Source organism: Sebastes fasciatus, chromosome 12 (genome assembly GCF_043250625.1).
Source record: "Sebastes fasciatus isolate fSebFas1 chromosome 12, fSebFas1.pri, whole genome shotgun sequence".
In the NCBI taxonomy this organism is placed as follows: Eukaryota; Metazoa; Chordata; class Actinopteri; order Perciformes; family Sebastidae; genus Sebastes; species Sebastes fasciatus.
The window spans coordinates 8544788-8566827 of record NC_133806.1 but is presented as its reverse complement, the minus strand read 5'-3'; the positions used below and the strand labels follow the sequence as shown (position 1 = coordinate 8566827).

Below are 22040 nucleotides of genomic sequence, written 5' to 3'. Positions count from 1 at the left end.
TATCTGAAGCTCTCTGATGAGCTGTTTCTTATCACAGTGATCTCTGGGACTTGTAGTTGATTCCTCTCAAAGTTGTTGTTGACTCAGACCTTTTCACTTCAGTGAACTCTGACTCCGCTTTATTCTAATCCACGTGTTGGAAAAGTTAAACTTACACTGTCCATGTCTGTCCCACCACAATATAAGTGATTGTCTCCTTTTTTTCACAGTGATGTTCGTCTGTTGCTCACCCGACATCTTCAGGAAGTTGATGGTTGAGTTTCGGCAGGCAGATCTTCCTCACGAGGAGTACGTCTTCTTCTACGTCGATGTGTTTGGGGACAGTCTGAACTCCAAACGCAGACAGCCGTGGGCCCGCGAAGACGAGGACGACGCCGTCGCCAAGGAGGCCTTCCAGGTACAGAGTTAATTAACAAAACACACATTAATTCTCTGAATGAATCTCACTCCACTTTCTCTAACTTTAGATAAACACATGAGCTTTCAGGTCAAGTCAGGTGTAGCCCAACATCACACACTAAATGGGCTTCACGGGCTCCCAACTAGAGGTCATCTCTGACCCAACTCTCCCTTCATACAGATTAAAGGACCGGTTCACAATTTTTCAAGTCTGTCTTAAAACAATTGTCAGGTGCCAGTATGAACAATGAAACTGTTTTTGCTTGCTGTAACATTAAGAGATCTTTTCCTTGCATACTTCTAGTGTAAATGATGAAAGACAAAATCCACAGTTCTCCGTTAAATACATTCAAAAGTTTAGCTGAAGCAAATATGAGACTTCGGCTGTTGTGAAGTAGTTAATTTGCAAATTTTGATTTTTAAAAAAAACATTTTTTAAGTACAAAGGTTCCTCTTTGAGTTATCTCCACCACGGCTCCACAAATAGGGAAGGGAATTTTGTAGTAAGAAGACTGCAATGTTGGAAAATGCCCACTTGATTTGATTTGATTGCACCTTACTGTTACCTGTTTACATTTGTGGCCGTGTGTATTTGGTTTTTGCTCCTTCATGATAATCTTTATTGTTTATTAGGGTTGTATTGAGTTTGTGCCGGTTTATTATTATTGTTTGTTGTCTGCCACATCGGCTCAAATTGCCGTTAGCTGGAATGAGCTAGAAACTTGGCCCAATAACTGGAAATGATGTGTACGTGCTTCCCAAGAAATATGACCCCAATCGGCCACATGGTGGCGCTGTAATTAACGCCCAAATACGTGATTTTGTTGATGCATTCACATTATCCATAACCTAGGTCACTGCTTTTTGCATTGGCTGAGTGGGCGTTTCCATTTGAAAGTAAAGGAAAATAACACAGGTGGACTTGCCCTTTAATATCTAGTATGAACAGGAGGAATAATTACAGCTGTTTCAATGCTCAAACTGGAACCTGACCGTTGTTTTAAGACAGACCTGAAAAATTGTGAACCTGTCCTTTAAAACACAATTTGAGCCACGAGGTCCAATGATAATGAAAACTTTCAATGGAATGAAAGAGGGCAGCTTCTTGGAACATGTATCCGATACTCTGAATAGAAATAAAAGAGGACGACCAGATCAGGACATCAGGACGCTCTCACCAGTCCTCAGCAGAAAAACAGCAGCATTAGTCATCAGTTCACATGCTGTCAATAATCGCTGTTTGCTGTGTTAGAAGGCAGAAACAGTCAAACTGCATCTCCAACTAGAAAACGAGCTAAGCAACAGAGGATGTAAAGTGTTTACGGAGTGTATGTGACACATTGAAATAACAGCTGGAGCCCACTGACGTCTGTACCTTATTGTTCACCAGAGCGCACTTTAACCAGACGACAGACAGACTTTTCATTTTAGCCGTTACAGAATGAAAGTTAATTAGTGACTGCTGATATAATCTGCTGCCAGTGACGTCAGTTCTCTTGGTGAACGTGACGAGCAGCGCCTGCTAATAGTGAGAAGCCTGCTATAAAAATATTTTACACATCACTTCTTTCTAATAACAAAATCCAGATTTAATCCAGGAAAGATACTACGTGAGGTTAATTAGAGTCAAAACTCTCCCTCCTTCTCTTCTTCATAACTCAGTGAAATGTGAACACAGACATGAGTCATATTTTTTAGAATCAGTGTGACTTACACTTCCCGAGGATATCATTATCTCTTAGAAATTTCACAAAAAAGACGCTACAGAACTTGCCTGAGAATCATCATGTTTTTTTAAGATTTCTTTAGTATCAAAGTAATCCAGTGATAGTTGTCTGGACATCCAATGGGTACACTGCGGACTTGTTTGTGACTTAAAGCTGCAGTAGGCAGAAATGTTTTGGGCATCATTGGACAAAAATTTCATAATAACCTTTCAGCATATTGTAATTCAAGTGTTCTGAGAGATAAGTAGACTTCTGCACCTCCTCGTGGCTCTGTTTTCAGTCTTTAAAAAATCTAGCCCGTGATGGAAGATTTTGGCCAATCACAGGTCATTTCAGACTAGGCAGCGCTGATAAGATCAGCGCTGCCTAGTTTGACTGTTTGATCGGAGTTTGCGAGTGATTGACAGCTGCTCAGAGACGGCAGACTCCAGCTCAGCTCTGATTGGTTGTTTTCCTCCAGTCTGTGAAATCTTGCAGATGCCATTAGGTAAAATATTGAGGACTTGTTGCTTCACACCAAACCAGGATTTACAATATGTCTGCATACCTCTTCCAGCCCAAAGAAAAACAGATTAACTCAATATTTAGAGCCCAGTTGCACCGTTGTGGTTCAATAATGATTCGACGCTTTTCCGCACTGGTAAACAACTTCAACATCCAAGTTCAACAGTATTCTCCCCTGTTATGCAACACTCTCTCTTCTTCTTTTGGGAACATATGAATATAATAAATATAAATATGAATAATACATTTTGGTGTCTGAATTATACTGATTTGTTCAAATAGTTCTTACTAGAGGAAAGAAGAAGGCTGTTAGGCAAATTTAATTTCTCCTGTGAAATGTTCTTTTCCCAACACCACAGGAGGATCAAAGGTCAAGTTTAGTGACAGACATTGAGCTCTCACCGATGCTGAGTGTTGCTCAGTCTGGAGGGCAAAGGGTTAAGCATCTTCTGAGAGTTTGACGTCAGTCGCTCACAGGACCTGATTTCCAGGTTTCTCTCAAGTGTTTCCTCTCTCATCTCCATCTACTTCTCTTTTGTACTCGAAATTGGCTTTATTCTCTACTGACCCTCCTCCACACACACACGCACACACACACACACACACACACACACACACACACACACACACACACACACACACACACACACACACACACACACACACACTTCTCTGAGGTGTTACACAGCAATGCAGGCGGATGACAAATTGGATGTTTTTCTCCTCCACCTCCTGCATCTCCATCTTCTCTCCATCTCTTTCTTTCTTCTCTCTATGAGTCATTTCCTCGCTGCAGCTCCAGACAGCAGGAGAAACAGGAAAACAGAACAATCAAAGAACTGATTTCTTGAGATGGCAAAACTAAACTAAATTCCCAGACTGTCATACGGTGTTAGATCAGAAAAACAGACCTACATGAAACTAGGGTTCATTTTTAGAGTTCACTTTGTAGTGAGAGTGTCTGTAAAAAGAACTAGGGATGGCTTTTTACCACTTTTTCATTTCCGATATAGGGGTGGAACAAAAAATCGATTCACCTGTGTATCGCAATTTTTTTTTTTTATGATTTTGAAATACATTTTTTTAATGCCAGAATCAATATATTTGCTTCATATGAATCTATGCGTAGGTAGAAGGAAGTTACCGCTTTTATTGTTGTAGTCTGAGTAGCGTGACGTCATATCTGTCCCTTATCCGTCATCTGAAACAAACCGCAGCCGGCTGGAACGAGAAAGTAGAAAACGTCGATACAACCTGAACCTTCACATTTTAAATCCACAGTGGTAAACACTACACATCCAGTAAAGTATGGAAACACTTTGGGTTTCACACATTACCAGGAAAAGCAGAGCTAGACATCACGGCTAAAGCTGCATGCTCACTCTGTCATGGACAGGAAACGTTATCGTATTACGGTAACGTGCGGTCAAGCCAGCCGTCACTCTCATCTCCGTGGTCAAATCAGCCGACGCTACAACTGTAGAGCACCCATATACTGACATTGATGTTAAATGCATTCAAACGGCCCCGATGGAGCTGACCATGGATGTATAAAGAGAACGGAGCTGACGGGAGAGCTAGCGACGACCCTGGAGAAGTTAGAGGAAGTATACAAGTGGGACTACGTCTGCTTTTCAAAATAAGATGTTAACATAGGGAACTGTGTATACAAAATGCATATATGGAAATCAGGTTGATTAACTTATTATTTATGTGACATTAGCAGCAGCAGCAGCAGCAGAGCATCGTTGGCATTGCTGCTAACCGAGTCAGCTGGTGGTGGTTCTGCAGGTGGAGCAGAATGAGTATGCAGCAGAGTGAAGCTCCGCCTGTCTGTGGTCACATAACAATTGAGTAAGATGAAGGATGAGCCGGGCTGTGGTGTGGATCACTGGTCACCAGGACAAAAGACAACAGAGGAGCTGCACTCAAATAACATCGGTGTGTTTAGAGAGACAACAGGTTGACAGAGTGAAGCAACATTCAGCCGGTTTCTCACAGGGAAGGAATTCAGATAAAGACGTGCAGAACATACAGGGAGACAGCTTGGGTCATTAACTCCAATTTGGATTTAACATGTGGTCGTGCAGGTCGTATCCACTCAGACCTCTCCGCCGTTTTCAGCTTTCTCGTCTCAGCTCACTGCGGCTCGCTGCTGTTTGTTTTGTTTTTGACACATACGGAACGGATATGGCGTCACGTTACTCAGACTTCAGACTTCTTCCTCTGCATAGACTTAAATGAAGCAAATATAAATCGATTCTGGCATTAAAAAATCTCAATATCGTAGAATAAAAATCCACAATACATTGATTTTTTTCGCCACCTTGTGTTATTACTATTATTGGTTTGTTCAAAGTAGAAGTTTGGAGACATGTTTCAACTTCTTCTGTTTACTCTGATACCGTCTTTGAGGGACACGCGGTTGTTGGTGGTCGTGAGAGCCTACTCTGGATGATGTGTTGCTGGTCTGATGTATGTCTCTCGGCCTTGACTTTATGGCCGCTTAATCTGACACAGTGGCCATCTCCAAAGACAAAACCATTGTGTAGTCTGATCCCTGCATAATCAGGTCATCTACTTCATATGACGTCTATTTGGCAAAATCTCACAGGCAAAATGCCAAATATTAAAACCCAAATCTGAACACCAGTTTTGACCTTGACTGCTGCAGGTTGGCCAGATGCCTTCTTGTTGACGCCTGGCATGCCTTGGCACTTTTCACCGGTCGATAATGTCACACAGTTTGATGATATCAGGTGTAAACACAGAGCAGCAACTCCTCTTCCTGTTTCCCTTCCAAATGCAATCAGAGAACACGAGGAAACACCCATTTACAGTAATTCCCCATTCATTCTGTTAACTTGTTGTCTTTTATACGTTTTATAGTTACAACTTATAAAACATGTACTGTACGTGGTGATCGGTCCGTGTTTATCAGGAAAGCAATTTAAAATCTTTCTCTTCCTGTTTTCAGAGTGTGAAGATCCTGACGTACCGAGAGCCCCAGAATCCTGAGTACAGACAGTTTGTCAACAACCTGAAGACCGACGCCAGGAAAATGTTCAACTACACCATAGAGGAGTCACTGGTGAGTGTGTGTGCGCTGGTGATTGGACACAGTGAGCATAAATATAAAATATTCATGTGTATTTGAATGATAAAAGCTTTTTCCATTTACCTAACCGTGGCAATCTAGAAGGTTTTCATGTAAATAAATGTCTGTTAAGTCACTATCTATCGCCGATGGAGGTAAGTAACACAGTGGTGATTGAAAGTAGGCCGGTACGGTCCGGTACTCCGTACCACTAAAAGATTCAGTGCCGGTACGCAGTACCCGGAAGAGGGGACAGCAACTGCCTGCCAAAACCCACATACAACCCGTCACTCACGATCGCATTTCCAACAAGATAACACATCTGCTAACATCAGGTCAACATCCAGTTAGTTACCTCTGCCAAGGAGGTTCTGTTTCAACTTGGTTCGTCTGTTTGTTTGTACACGCATGAAGGGCTTGTGAAACGTAGCGAATTAGCCATTAGAGATGTGTGCGATCACTTTAGTGTTCCTATTGGCAGTGCGAATGCAAACAGAAAAAATCTCTTGATGGTGTGTATCAGGGGAACTCCCCAGTTGGCATTTCCTCTCAGGGGGTCCTCAGAACTGTTTGGTCGGAAAACACGTTTTGATGCTCAGCTTCAAGTTTCTTTTATCAATGACGGTGATGGTGATTTCCTCTACTCTTATTCAGCTGTTGCTCAGTGAGATCTTTGTATCTTTCAGTTGTCAGTGTGGTTGAACCATAGGACAGCGTTTTGTTCTATTTATAAAGAGGACTTTCTACAAGCTAAAACCATGAAAGACCATTCAGTCATATGGAGTAGTCCTCTCAGACACCTGACTGGACATATTCAAGCTGTTGTGGTAAAACAGAAAAAGTCAAGTAAAGACGTTTTGCTTGTTTTGTTAGTAATGCAGTTGATTACATCATTAGAGGAAAAGTGAAGAGTTTTACAAATACATCAGTGTTGAACAGACAAACGTCCCCATCCTCAGGACAAATATGAGTCAATATACACAGAGGAAATAAGGTTATTAAACATAACGCACCTGACAATCTCAACACTGGAAAATATCAATAATGTAGCTATAGATGGAAATAAAAGACATTATTATGCAAATGTGTAATTAGTGTTGTCGGAGCTGTCGGAGCAGCTGGATGACTGAGCCAATTCAGTTTACAGAAAGTAATTTAGTCTGCTGATCTTATCCTGTCGCTTTGTCCTGCACAAAGGTTGAACATGACACACACACACACACACACACACACACACACACACACACACACACACACACAGAGATAGACAGAGACAGAGATGGGAAGAGAAACAAAAGCATGAAGGAAAAACAGAGACAACACAGATCTCACACCTAGAATCACAGATCTGCTCAACACAACACCCACCGTGCCAAGTGCTGCTGGTTTTATCACCTGGAATAAACATTTAGCATTTAGCAGTCTTCATGCGCCACTGAGCAACTTTCATAGGAATGAACCGGAGCCCGCCTACAACGCTGTATCCAGTTCTCTTAATACAGCCATGAGTGCAACAGTGTGGCTCATTGATGTGTTTTTTAATGGAGCTCAATGGCACAGAGGAAGAAGATGTATCACACAATACTTGTTAGCAGATACAATCACTGTTGGTTTGACGAGAAGAAAAATCTAGATTATCAACAGACATATCCTTCAAGTATCACTTACTCTCTGTGTTAAACAAACAAATCGTCCGTCGTGGAGGATCTGTTTTAGCCAGTTTAAACAGTTTACATGACAATAACACCTTTTCCCCGGCGATGACAGGTTGTGTGTGAAGTCTGTCCAGTAATCTCTCAGTGAGTTCACTCCTCCGTGTGATTACAAGCAGAGAGCAGACTTTTCGTTGATAAACAGAAACACAGAGGAGAAGGGTGGAATTCTAATGAAACGGATGTCTATACATAAAAAGGGTGACGTACAGATGACAGATATATTGTGGTATTTTGTAAAGGACAGGAGGTCCTTGAGTTCATGCTTGGAAGTGCTACACATTTTGTATTTCCACAGAGCTCTGACATCCAAAGTGTGTGTGTGTGTGCGTGCATTTCTGATCTCTCACACATTACTGACAGTTTGGAAGTTTAAAGCTTGAAACAACAAACCGAAACCTGAAGCCAGATGTGTAAACGATACACACGGACAAGAAACATCCATTTTATTTATATATATATATATATATATATATAAAACAGCTGGTGAGAATGTGTGCAGACCAGCACAAATGCTTTTCTAAAGTGATCCTGGGATGTTTATGGGGTGGACATGAAACAAAAAGGTGACAGATAATCTAATAATAAAACACTGTTTATTTAGGTTGTTAGCCACTTTCACTGATTGTGTGACTTTTATTTATAAATTAACAGTTATTATAATAATATATATAATAAATATAATAATGATTAATTATCATTTTGCTGTTTGTTAACAGTTAAATAACTATTAACTATGTTTAATTAACTATCAATTTACCATTTATAAATGATAGTTATATAAAGTGTTACCGACATTTTGGGATTCACTTTCTGCCGTAAAGTTAGCGAGGAGATTGATACCATATCAGCTAGCCTGGCTCTGTCCAAAGGTAACAAAATCCGCCTACCGGCAGCTCTAAAGCTCGTGTAATAGCTCGGTTTTTAACTCGTGCAAAGAACAAATGTTCTAAAAAACACCGTTTTACGATGGGTTGTATGTCGGACTATTTGTTGGCTCTGAGCAGTTGCAAGACATCCTGAAATCTTTGTCTTGATTACCGCAACTTCATCGCCATCGCAGCATGCAGGTTTTGGTTGCTCACTAACAGCAGGCGCAACAGGAGCGCAACAACCAAGCACATTGGAAAGAAAAAAAAAAAAAAAGCGGCACAGCTGGCGTTTTCCACGCGTTTTTAGACGCGGCATGTGTACAGCGCTTTAATGCTGTAATCTGCTCAATTGTATTACGGGCCTCCAGTTTGTCCCTTATCAGCCACCGTATGCGTGTGTGGCTGGTTGTCTGGCAGCTTTGTGAAGCCAGTTAATCAGCAGAAAACAGACGGCTGAGGGACACTAATGTAGTTAACGGACACAGAGCTCGATACCACACACACACACGCACACGCACATGCACACGCACACGCACACGCACACACACACACCAACATAAATAAGATGACACTTCAGTGATCCCTGTGGAGAAACAGGATACATCAAAGGAAACAGATGGCAGCAAACACAACACAACCAACAGTCACATGACGATCATAATGTACTTTTCTAATCTACAGACGACCTTTTACCTGTACAGGCATGTATAACGGTCTTCAGAGTCTTCTGCTCACCCTGACAGAAGCTCTCTCATGATAACTTATTTTTACTTTTTGGGATAAAAATGTGGAAATACTACAGAGAATCATTTTTCTGTTCGTCCTCATTTATCCGTCTCCAGCCTGAACTCTGGGGAACTCTCATTAAATGTAATCAGGCGGGGGGGATGACATAACCAGCATGGGATCTGTAATTTCCAGGCTTTTATATTTTTAACCATTAACCAGGCTTTCACGCTGTTTCCTCACAGCTCCGTGCCAACATCGGTGGATTTTAAATACTATGATCAGCCAGTGTCGTCATCAGTCGGTTGTTTTGATTTCAGGCCCATCACTTCTGTCAGATCGGACCTTCAGGGTCTTCAGAGGAAAGTTGATGGTTTAAGGGAATACCCGCTAACTCTGGTAGAATAATTGGACCTGCGCCTCACCTGGAAAGTAGACGAGATCAGGCGGCAGCAGCAGGGGGCGATGACAAAAAGCTGCGATCAAGTCGGACAGTTTCCAGCCGTTTCCAGCAGCCTTCAAAGAATTTACAGGAAATCACAGGAATAGTTACATCCTGTTTGATCTGATCTGTAGGCTACTCGTAGTTTACAGACCATGTTCGGATTTATTTATATTTGTTTGTAAATCTATGTGGAAATGTGCGTGTATCTGGTATTGGATTCTATCCTTTATTATTGTTATGTCTGCTTTGTAAAGCAGTTTGTAATGAGCACTCGTTTTGATAAGTGCTATATAGATAACCTTCATTATTATTATAATCAACCACACAAGATATGCTTGCAGTCGGTTGAGAGCAACTGCGGCCGCCTCGATCTCGTGAGGTTATCGTTGCCCACGTGATCACAAAAACACTTGTAATGATAGTCTGCGGAAGTCCGCATAGAGAGAAGGTCACGGTGGATGGATCAAACAAACACAAGACCTCCAACCAGGAGACCGCTCTTCATGTCCCGTGTGAAACTATAAGTCAACGTTGACTTATTTTACTTTACGTCCATAGCTTAATAACTGCAACCAAAAACCCATTCAAAATAACCATTTTATTAAACCTTTATTTAACCAGGCAAGTCAATTAAGAATAAATTCTTATTTACAATGGCAGCCTGGCATTGACTTCAAGGTGAGGTAACCGGAAGTGCAAAAAATGCTAACTCATTTCCAGGTTTTAGGACTCACTCCTGCAGCATTCTATAGTAAGTATGATAAAGATAACATCATCATAACAATCACTCGCTCTAAATAGCTCACTACTGAGACGAGTAACAGTGAAAATCGCCGTCTGCTGATGGAACAGGTCTATCATTTGCTGCTGACTCTGAAATCAACTCTTATCGCATTTTAATTGCATTTGAAACGGGGACCATTAACAGTTCAACTGGCAGGACTGACCAGTCCACTCAAAACAAAGTGTCTCCATCACTTTAGAGTAAAATCAATGCATGATTACCCACAATCCTCTCTGATACTGGCTGCTTGTAATGATGGTGATCTGGGTGTTTGAGTGGAGTGTTTAGATAAACAGCAGGAACAGTGAGTCAGACAAACACAAAAGCTTTACAACATGATCCCAGTCAGTTCTATTCACATAAAAGTATGCGGACAGCCCAATGTTCCCTCCATATGTGCATGTAATGGGATAGTTCGAGATGTTTTGAAGTGGGGTTGTGTGAGGTACTTTTCCATAGTCATTGTATTACCTATAGTACTTTGGTGAATTCGAACTAACCCCTTAAAACACCAAAGTCGCACAATAATCCTGTCTCCTACAGAATTATGTTCCCATACAACTAAACCGCATTCTCAATTACGTTTCATTTTCTCTGGGATTATGGTCGCAGTTGTAAACAGTTTAAAAAGTGTGGTTAACGTTGTAAATTGAAACAAAACAAAACAAATGCAACAAAACTATTTGGTTAGGTTGAGTAAAAAACATCATAGTTTGGCATAAAATGACGATGGTTACTAGGACTGTCAATCGATTAAAATATTGCATGACTGTCCATGATTAAGCCAATTAATTGCAAAGTAAATGCACATTTCTTGTCTGTTCAAAATGTACCCTAAAGGGAAATTAATACTCATATCAACATGGTAGTGGGCAAATATGCTGCTTTAATGCAAATGTATGTATATATTATTATTGGAAATCAATTAACAACACAAAACAATGACAAATATTGTCCAGAAACCCTCACAGGTACTGCATTTAGCATAAACAATATGTTTAAATCATAACATGGCAAACTGCAGCCCAACAGACAACAACAGCTGTCAGTGTGTCAGTGTGCTGACTTGACTATGACTTGCCCCAAACTGCATGTGATTATCATAAAGTTGGGCATGTCTGTAAAGGGGAGACTCGTGGGTACCCATAGAACCCATTTACATTCACATATCTTGAGGTCAGAGGTCAAGGGACCCCTTTGAAAATGGCCATGACAGTTTTTCCTCATCAAAATGTAGTGTAAGTTTGGAGCGTTATTTGGCTTCTTTCCCGAAAAGCTATTATGACATGGTTGGTACCGATGGATTCCTTAGCACGCTATAACCTAAAAATCGCAAATTGAATTAATGGTTTAAGGAAATTAGTGCAGTTAAAACAAAATTTGCGTTAACGCGTTATCACTTTAACTTTGACAGCCCTATCTATATTTAAAATAACAGAAAGTAATCGAAACATAGATATTCTTAAGTGATTCATACACAAGGAAAGAGTGAATGAAAAAGACAATTATAAGAAAGGATTTTAGTTTATTTTCTTAGTGTTCATTTCTTTTTCTCTTCCAGATGAACATCATAGCTGGAGGATTTTATGACGGTTTGATGCTCTACACTCACGCTCTGAACGAGACCATGTCCATGTCCGCCGGCCGGCCTTCGGGAAAAGTCGTCACCAAGAGGATGTGGAATCGAACCTTCCACGGTCAGTGCATTTTTAACGTTGTTGTGCGATTTTATGTATCAGGGTAAAAACATTTTACTCCTGCTTCTTTTCTGCTCCTTAAAATCCCTTTTTCTTTGTGTTGTTAGTGTTTTTTCATGTCTGGGGCAATAGTTTAGTCACTGAGAAGGAGGACGTACGTGAAACAGGGAATTATGGTGCGCATGGCTGTGGATGTTGCTACTGTATTATCATGTCTCAAAATATTCATTTCTTTCCCCACCGTTTTTCAAACCCTCTTTTAAAAGAGCACGGTTAACCTCTCGAAGCTGCCAGAGATTCACAGAGATGTCACACCACAAAGTGGCAACAGCAAAATTCATCCATACTTCCTTAGGATGTGCTGAAAGTTGATATTAATCACGATTAATCACGATTAATCATGGACAATCATGTGATTAATCGTGATTAAATATTACATTGAATTGAGTTGTGGTTCCATTGTGGCAAAAATAGAAAGTGAATATTTAGCATGTTTGTTGTCAGCTGTTGGTTCATGTACCGGGCCGTAGCTCTGTGCTGTTAGAAGATAAATTCATTCTGACTCATGACAGAAAGCAGAGAACTTTTCCTTGAGCATTTAAAAATGCAGAAATGGTGTGCACGTCGTCTCTTTTCGTGATGTAACGGCTGGTGTTTCTCGTCAGCTGTCAACTGGCAAATACCTGCTTTGACTTTGGAGCACCAGTGTGTGTGTTTGATAAACTTCTGGAGTTTCATTATCTACAGCTGTGGCACAAACCACTCCACCTGAGCACACTTATCTGTTATGGATTCAGTGAGAAGTTTCATTTACACTCCGAGTCAAATTAACGCTGGAGCGTCACTCCAAAATGAATGCTCACCACTTGAGAACTGTGACACCCACTGGAATGAAATGATACTGACACCGAGGTCAAACTCATTATGAGATGCTGAGGTTATTATATGTGAGGACACAAGGTGATCTCGTCTGTGCGTCCTGCTCCGCTCCTGTGGGAAAGACGACTGAGAAAAATAGTGTTCAAATTCAGATTTAAAATCTTGGGTGACGCTGTGGTTCAATGCATTTCAATTTATTTTTATACAGCGCCAAATCATAACATAAGTTATCTCAAATGCTTTTCATATAGTGCAGGTATAGACCGTACTCGCTAATTTTTTGGCGCCCCATTCTATTCACAGATGATACTATATATATATATATATATATATATATATATATATATATATATATTATAGATCAGGTGAAGTATACCTTTATGGTAAGTGAGGAGATTTTGGCTGCACCTTTTGGCTGACCTTCAGGGACTGAGCCTGTTGATTTGGGGTTTGGTGCCGATTGCCGACCATATCGACTATGACTAAAGAAGATTGTGGATCGTTGATTACCCTGCCAGTGTTCAGATTTATTCAAATTTATATTATTTATCGTTTAAAGAATCCTTATCAGTCTGCTGCGGTAATCATTCAAAACTACAATATAACATAAACCAGTCTAAGCTCTGCTCCTGTTCCTGCATTTTCTGTGAACATCCTGCAGAAGCTCCTTCAGTTGTCACTTTATTCTACAAACTGTTGTGAAGTTTTGAGAAGGCAGACGGCTGACGAGGAAAAACACAACGATGATAATCACCAAAAACGTCTCTATTTACTTGTGTAAACAGACTGCTGACAAAAGCTTCACTGTGCTGTGAGGGAATTTAACGTTATGGAAATGTAATAACATTCATAAACTATTATCATTATCGGATAAAGTGATGTTGAGATGATGTTTTTATGCCTCCGTGCCGGTGACATTATGTTTTCGGGTTGTCCGTCCATCTGATATTATGAACGAGATATTTCCGGAACGCCTGCAGGGAATTCCTTCAAATTTGACACAAACGTCCACTTGGACTCAAGGATGCACTTATTACATTTTGGTAGTCAAAGATCAAGGTCCCTGTGACCTCAGGGCCACCCCATCCAGGCCATCAACAGACCTGCTAGCAGATGGAAGAGATTTGGAAAGGGTTGGGCAGTAGGTTGTATAATGTTTTTACATTTGAATGAAACAAACAAAAAAAACCACATTATTATATCTTTTCTTTTATTTCTTCGACCTGGGTCTGTATTTAACAAGCTTCTGAAAAGCTTCATAATTAATTCTAAAATCTGAGTTAGTGTCTAACTTTGACTTGTGACCTCAGACCTTGGCTTCTGTTGGTCTCATTGTGTTGTATTTCCCTCTTTAGAGAGCTTATCTAAAAGCTCATATCTGCAACGCTGCACCCTCAGTGAATGCCAGTTTTCCATGCAACCTCTTAAGAATGTACAGTATGTTCTGCTCTGATATAAGCTCGGCAGGAAATAAAGAATCATTCATCTGCGACAGAGAAGGTCTAAGGCTTACATGTAGGGAACTGTTTTCACGGAGCGCTCCGACAGTTTGGTATTTAATGTCAATCTGGTGCCACCTTGATGATTTTGTCAACAAGAGCAAACTCAATACTTGCATCAAAGGCACAGTAATGTACGCCATATTAGGGCCATTGTAGGTTAAAAACACATAAGGAGCCTTGAAAAAAAATCTTTTTTTTTGTCGAGGAAAAAACATCAACTCACTTTACAAGGTTGGATCAACAACAATGTTTTTATTTCTGTTAAGGAAAACACTAAATTCAAGCGGCAGGTGATAATTCAAAATATAATGGAATATAATGAAGAGAGGCTCAGCAATTATTATATAATATACCTCGCTTCCCGTGCAGAGGTCTGTAAAGTATCCGTTAATCTTTACAGTCCTGCCCTCTGACCTCCACCCAAACCCTGCCGCTGTCAGAGGAAATAGTGACATAGCAAAGAAGAAAGGGGAGCTGGATGAAAGCACCATCCATCACTGTTTCATTCATTAAACACAAACCAGATGATTTCAACAGTTTCACCAAGTGAATCTGTCACACCGTGTTACATCACTGATCCGCTCTATTATCGCTATTTGAAAAATGATTCACTTCAATTTGTTGGACTTTTATTGCACCATCTCAGTCCCACTTTGCTCTTTCACAATAAAAGCCATAAATAAGACCAGAGAGGAGGAGGAGGAGTGATACAGTATCATGCAACATGATCCTCCATCATCGCAGTGTTTCATCCATCTGCTGTCAGACTTCTGTGACCTTTGACCCCTCACTTCCTCACCACTTCACATGGAGTTTCTTTGGAGAGTTTTCTCTACTAAAGTGATTAAAATGTGAATCACAAACAGGCTGTTGGTTCATACAGAACGAGCAAAATGTTACAATTCACTGCAGAAATTTAAATATCTGTGTTTTACATGGCAAGAATTGACCCTGTGGCCTCATCTAGCTTCCATTATGCTTATAATTTAGATTTAAACATCTCTTTGGACAGTTTTACTGGAAACAAGTCCACTGAGGGACTTTGAATTCCATCTCAGTCTTACTGTCCGCCAACTGTCAGGACAATATTCCTGCTCTCCTGGATCAGATTTAGTTGAAACTTCAGGGAATGATGCATCTCACTGTACCAAAGAGAGAAACAAAGAGATAAAACTATGGTGCTGTTTTGACAACAGCTGCTAGATGGCGCTGTGGCAGCGTTGCCACCATTTTGGACTGAAAACGGCGATGAGTTCATGTATGTGTAAAGAGACATCTGTAAATCAGAGGATCTTTTTTTTTTTAGGTAAATCAACTTGTATAATTGGAGCAAATATGATTTTAAAAAGTATTTTTTATAAAACGGTCACTATGTCCTGACAGTAGTGCATGAGACAGGTAATCTGAAAATAAACACCGGAGGAAAACAACCAATCAGAGCCGGGCTGATCGGTCCATAGACTTGCGTACTCGCCGATACTCGATCCAACACTTTAGGCTGTATCGGAGGCGTCCGAGGCATACTGGTATCGGAACAACTCTAGCTATTTTCGATCGGAACGCCAACTAACGCGATTCAGCTGCTGCATCCAGTGGACACAATAAGAAAACTTTTCTCCTACTGGACACACCATGATATGTCAAAAACCGTTGACAATACAAACAACACAGATTCCACCTGTTAGCAAAATGCTAGTGGAATCCAACAGAAGTGCGATTTGCATCACTTCAGTTATTTCTTTGTCACGAAAGGCATTTTTTAATAATGCACTGGATGAGAATGTTGCATTTGGCAGTTTTATTATCAATAATATAATTTTTTCAGGAAGTACATCCGTCTCCTTGGTTGACAAGGTAGCAAGCAGGTAACTTGTGTTGCCGATATATTAAACTTTGTAAATGTCAGTGTGTTGAGAGGACATTATTATTATTTAGCTGCTGTCGGGCAGAGAAGACACAAAGACAGCACTTAGCTCCAGGCCGAGCTGTAGAAAAGAAGCTGATGTAAATGTGAATGTGAGCCCGCTGCTTCACATCACTGAGCCTGGAAAAGACGCATCATGTCGGTTGGTTCTTTTGGCTTCTTTTGGAAGAGCAGATGTTTCCCCCTCTGCTTCTCTTCAGGATCCTGGAAAAGGAAACGGGAGAGGGAAGGAAAGAAAATGGCATCGCTCGGCCTCCTCTTCGTCTCGTTCCATGCTGGCAACAGACAGCAGAAGCAGAGATCATGCTCAGCTCTCTGGAAGCCCATTTCCGTTCACTGCAGGAGATGTCACAGGAATTGTTTCCACTTTATCCTGATGCTGTGCTACGTTCAGGAGTCTATTAATAAGATGCAGGTGGGAGGCACGTGGCTTTGTTTGAGTGCAGGAAACTACTCTTTCAGCTGCTCTAAAATCACTTTTATTTGGTCCGTCTGAGGTTGGTTTGTTGTGGATTTTGTAACATCTGAATGTACCTCAGCCAGTCCGAACTGAGAACTAGACGTACTGCAGTGATTTCAGATGTGCGGCCAGTTTAAACCCACAGTTGTTATTGTGGGTATGAAGGGAGGTTTCTGTGCGTCAGAGGTGAGTTCAGTTTGCAGATCCAGTTGATGAATGACATGAAACTCCACCAACTTCCTCCGTTGTAACCACTCCAAAACACACAAATCACACATGTAAAGCACACACACAAACTCACAGCTTCTCCATCCTCAGTCAGGTCAGACTCGTTCACCTGCCCACGCCGACGACACTCTCGTCATCTCAGCCAACAACGAGCTGTCGCCACCCGATCTGTCCAACGAGACGACGAAGCAGCAGCATTGATTGATCGGTCTCAGGGTTTCTGTCTCTGGAGCTCTCTGTGCCGGCTGTGCTGTTTGCTTGGCTGAGCCTCAGAGTTGAGGTGGTGTTTTATTTTGAAGGCTAAGAGGTCATCAGGGTGGAGGAGGAGGAAAGCGGTGACTGACAGTGAGAGAATTGATGGCATTTAATGTGAGCTAGAGCACCCTTTCTGGATGATGATTGACATGTTTCACCGCTTCAGTGTTGATTCAGCTTTTGTCCTGTAAGGAGTGGGACGTTATCAGCCTCGTTCCACATCTCTGGATCACTACTCACAATCTCAGTTTTATTTCAGAGGTAAAAATAGGACCGTTGTTTAATTTTTACCCGATTTTGCCAGAAAACTGGCCTCTTCTGTTGTGTGAATATGAGTTCATTGGTTGATTTAGATGAACAGCTGGTGGAGCTGATTCTGCACCACTGCAACAGTTTTAAAAACTAATTTGTAACTAATAAATAATAATATTAAAGGAACAGTGTGTAACATTTCAGGGGAACTATTAGCAGAAATTGAATATAATATTCATATATGTTTTCATTAGTGTATTATCACCTGAAACTAAAAATCGTTGTTTTCGTTAGCTCAGAATGAGCCATTCATATCTACATGGGTAGCGGATCCTCTTCACGTTGTCCATCATGTTGCTCCGCCGTGTTTCTACAGTAGCCCAGAGCGGAGGGGTACTCAGTTGGTTGCAATCTGCAACCACACCACTAGATGCTGCCAAATCTTACACACTGTACCTTGATTTTTTTGTGTCACGTAAGGTACATTCTAAGGTAACGCCACTTCCAGAGTTATTTAAGCCAAACCTTAATCTTTTCCTAAACCTTATTAAGTAGTTTTATTGCCTAAACCTAAAGAAGTTTTTTCCTGTGAAGACGGAAGTTTATTTTAAAAAAACAGTATGCATGTACCAAGCGGAAATTGACACCTGTTGCTAGGCATTTGTAGAAAATGAACGAAAGATATCATACAAACCGTTGTATGAGAATACTTTGATTAATGTGAGGAAGGTTGCAGTCTCGCTCCACACATCTCATGTTTTCTTCTGCAGCTACTTTTAGTCTCTTCAGTGGAGTGGTTTATTCACCAAGTCTGTTTCTGTTGCACTTTGTCGTAATTTGCAGCATTTACACTTAGATTTTTTTTTTCTATCATATGTCCCCTCACCATCTGAAGCTTTAGTCCTCACGAAAACACCGCAGGGTCAGATGTGTGCACGCAGCTTATTTGTCCTGCTCTCCACTTCTTTTTTCACCTCTATTAGTGTCTCTGCTGTCACCGCTCTCTGTGACCTCCACGTTAAAGAAACCACCAGCAACACAAACTTCCATTTGTTTAATGAATTGCTTCATGCAGCTTCAAGAAACAAATTTGAATTTGTCAGATTGTCCATCCCTGTGGTCCACGATAAGGTACCTTAAAAAATTAATCTCCAGAGTTCAATTAGATTGGCTGTCCTGTATTCAAAGAGGAGAATGATGTCGCTTTATTCTACAGAGCCATAATTTCAAAATCATTTCCAAGAACTGTCCTGGAAAAACTAACCAGAGGGAAAATGGAGACAGATTTTTAATTGGTAAATTTCCAGTTAATTAATTACAAGATATGGTAACCTCAAGAGTCTTTTAGTGAACATGCAAACATTTTGAGTTAGTCTACAGGCAAATACACTTAAACATAAATGAAGAATAAAGTTTTCAATATTAAATAATGAATGAATGTTTATTATGGTTGAAATGAAGCTTTTATTTATAGCACATTATTCTCACTATAATTAACTTTTAATTATAATCAGCATCTAATTTAAGTTCCCCTTTGGAGTTTTTGATGGCTCTTTTATTGTTAATGAGTCGGTTCCCGTTTTGTCTCGCACACATGAGGTGAAATAATAATGAGGTCTGCTTTAAATGTTTCCTTTTACTTTGTAATCAACCTTGCTGAAGATGAAGTGAATCTTCTTCACTCTATTTCAGTTACTGTCCTTCATTTCCCATCTCTTTTGTCATTTTTTTTTGATTTCCTCTTCTCTCTCTGTCTCATTTCTGTCATTCAATCAGGTTTTTTGTTGTTTTTTGTGTCTCCTCTCATCCATCTCCCCTTGTTACTGATTTTTCTTCTCTCCTCGTCTCATTGCCAGAAGCCCCTGTAAGACGGCGAAGGAGACCCCCCAAAAATAGCCCTGAAATGTAATTGTGTGAAACCAGAAGCCTCCTGCCTTTCAGCTGGAGCTCTGGTCCTTGTCCCTCCTCCACCCTGCTGCCCTCTGCACTCCTATCTCTGCCTGTCTGCCCGTCTCTCTTTTCTCCCCCCGTGGACATCCATCACTGCGTGGCCTTTTATACAGCCTCTGTTAGCGTCACGGCAGCGTCGCCATGTCTCTGTAGCAGCTGTGAAGAGGGCTCTGCTCCGGGCTGATTAATTACATTTGGACAGGTTTCAAGCTGACAGTTAAACCTGCAATAGGCAGAAAATTAGACTTGTGCACCTCCTCATGGCTCTGTTTTCAGGCTTTAAAAAATCTAGTCCGTGACGGGAGACTTTGACCAATCACAGGTCATTTCAGAGTGACGTTTGGCTGTGCTCCAGCTGGTGGGCGGTGCTTGGTATTTCCTCAACTGATCGCACCATGGCTGCCGGTTCACAAACTTTCTCATTTTACAGCTAAACCGTACACTACAAGATGTTTCTGAGAACACTTGAGGAGAGAAATAGGCATTACAGTAACAGAATATTGATTCATATTTGATCAGCGCTGCCTAGTTTGACCCTTTGATCGGAGTTTGCGAGTGATTGACAGCTACTCAGAGACGGCAGGCTCCAGCTCGGCTCTGATTGGTTGTTTTTCTCCGGTCTGTGATATCTTGCAGATGCCATTAGGAGTACCGGAGGACACAGAGGCACATGATTTTTTTCAGATTATCTGTCTCATGTATACTGTTAGGATGTAGTGACCGTTTTATAAAAATAACTTTTTTTAATCAGATTTGCTCCACTTCTACCCACTGCAGTTTTACGACCGTTTTAGACGTCTTTTGAAAAGGTTGCTAAAGCTAAAATTCGAACAAGGCTCCAACTACTTATTATTTCTTCATCAACACATTTCTCAATACTATTTTCCATTAACCGATTAATTAAGTGGCTTTATGGATGGCACTGTTGATGAAATATCTCTACAGCTACTGGATGGACTGCCAAAGAAATTTGGTTCAGATAATAATTTTCTCCAGAGGACAAATCATTTCCTGAGGATTTCAGGCTTTATTCTAAGGAATAAACCAAACAGCCTTTTGTAAAATGACGAGATGCTCAGATTTTATCGTCTAGTACAGTAATAGGTATAGGTACTCATTTACCTCATTATGGACAGAAATCACAGCAACTTGTTTCAACTTTTTCGAAACACTGATGACAAAAGTTAATTGATGTGAATCTTGGTCATGTGGGTTTCCTCCCTCAGATGAACCTCCAGGATCGCTGCCAGTTTACGGTCACACTAAAAGACACAACTGAAAACGGTTTTGGTCGTTCCCTGAGATGGGTTCCAGCTTCAGAAATGATTTTGACATTTGCCTGAAATGAGAGAAAGGGTGAGCTGACAGCAGAGAGCAGACAGGCTGTCAGACAGTCATTTATAAAACTGTGCTTCGTGTCTCCTCCTGGCTGCCGTATAGATTATTATTGTGTTTCCATGCTGCGGTGTGATGAACCTGTTTACCTGCTCTGACGCCGTGTGATGAAAGAGCACAGATGTTACAATGAGATTCGTCAGCCTTTTCTAATCTTTGATTTATAAGCAGGATAAACCTAGGATGAGTTGATCCTAGGTTACTAGGCAACAGGTTTCGGCTTTCAGGACCAAAACACAGGCTCCTAAAAACAGACCTGTACTGGTTCTGTTTGAAAGTAAATTCTATTAAACAGACGCAGTTGGGATCAGTTCTGTTGTGAATGAAACAGTGACTGTATGAACCACAAACTGTACATAAAGACGCTTATATAAACTTTATGTTTGAAACAGACAATCGCGGTTATGGAAAGTTATATCTCCTCTCTCGTACAAGTGACTACTTCCCTCAGAGCAGCTGTCAATCATGACGTCTCACCACTTTTTTATAGCATCAAATAACTAATTAAAACCAAACTTATCAGAAAAATGAACACTTGTACATACATCAGCGTGATAAGAACTACCTAAAATGATAGAATGATAGAAACCATCATGTATTTGACGTGTACTTTGACCATTTAGTGTGGCCCATGTCCCATCTGCTAACATGGAGGGGGCGGGCTTTATGACCTATACTGCAGCCAGCCACCAGGGGGTGATCCAGATGTTTTGGCTTCACTTTGGGGGAGCTGTCATGTCGTCCGTCTTTATATACTGTCTGTGATTGTGATGGATCAAGAACACCTCATCTTCTTGGTATTTCTTTTTGCTTATTTTAAGTCAAAATTGACATTTTTATTTTTAATTTACTCTCTTTAAAGGACATCTTTCTGTCACCCTCTCTACTTATTCTCCGTCTGATCCTGCCTGGTGCTGCCTCCGCACAGGAACTAATCCTCATCCATGCATATTAATAGTTAATAGAGGGTGATAGGCCACAGTGAGCCGAAAAAGGAAAAAGGATATAATAGTAGGGAGAATGAAAGAGGAGGAAAAGGCGTGAATGAGAGCGACAGATAGGAAGGCAGAGTAATACGATTTCATCTGAGATTACAGCCATGACAAATAGGACATGAGAGGAAGGATGCAGGCGGGCTGTACAGACCATGAATAGGAGCGAGAGGGAGATCAGATTACAGCTCGCTCTCTGCCGTTTCCGCTCCATTAACTAATGGACAGCCACTTCTCACC

General features: G+C 40.9%; 1 protein-coding gene across 2 annotated transcripts in view; it reads left to right on the top strand.

Annotated features, from left to right (window-relative positions):
• Positions 1-22040, top strand: part of LOC141778620 (atrial natriuretic peptide receptor 1-like) — an 89136-nt gene that overhangs the window by 41166 nt on the left and 25930 nt on the right. For both annotated transcript variants that reach the window (XR_012596111.1, XM_074652988.1), the window contains exons 3-5: positions 210-397; positions 5608-5721; positions 11828-11963. Coding sequence is in view for 1 of the 2 variants with exons in the window: in XM_074652988.1 (XP_074509089.1) it covers positions 210-397; positions 5608-5721; positions 11828-11963 (438 nt within the window). In the remaining variant the exon portion in view is untranslated. The remainder of the gene's footprint in view (positions 1-209; positions 398-5607; positions 5722-11827; positions 11964-22040) is intronic.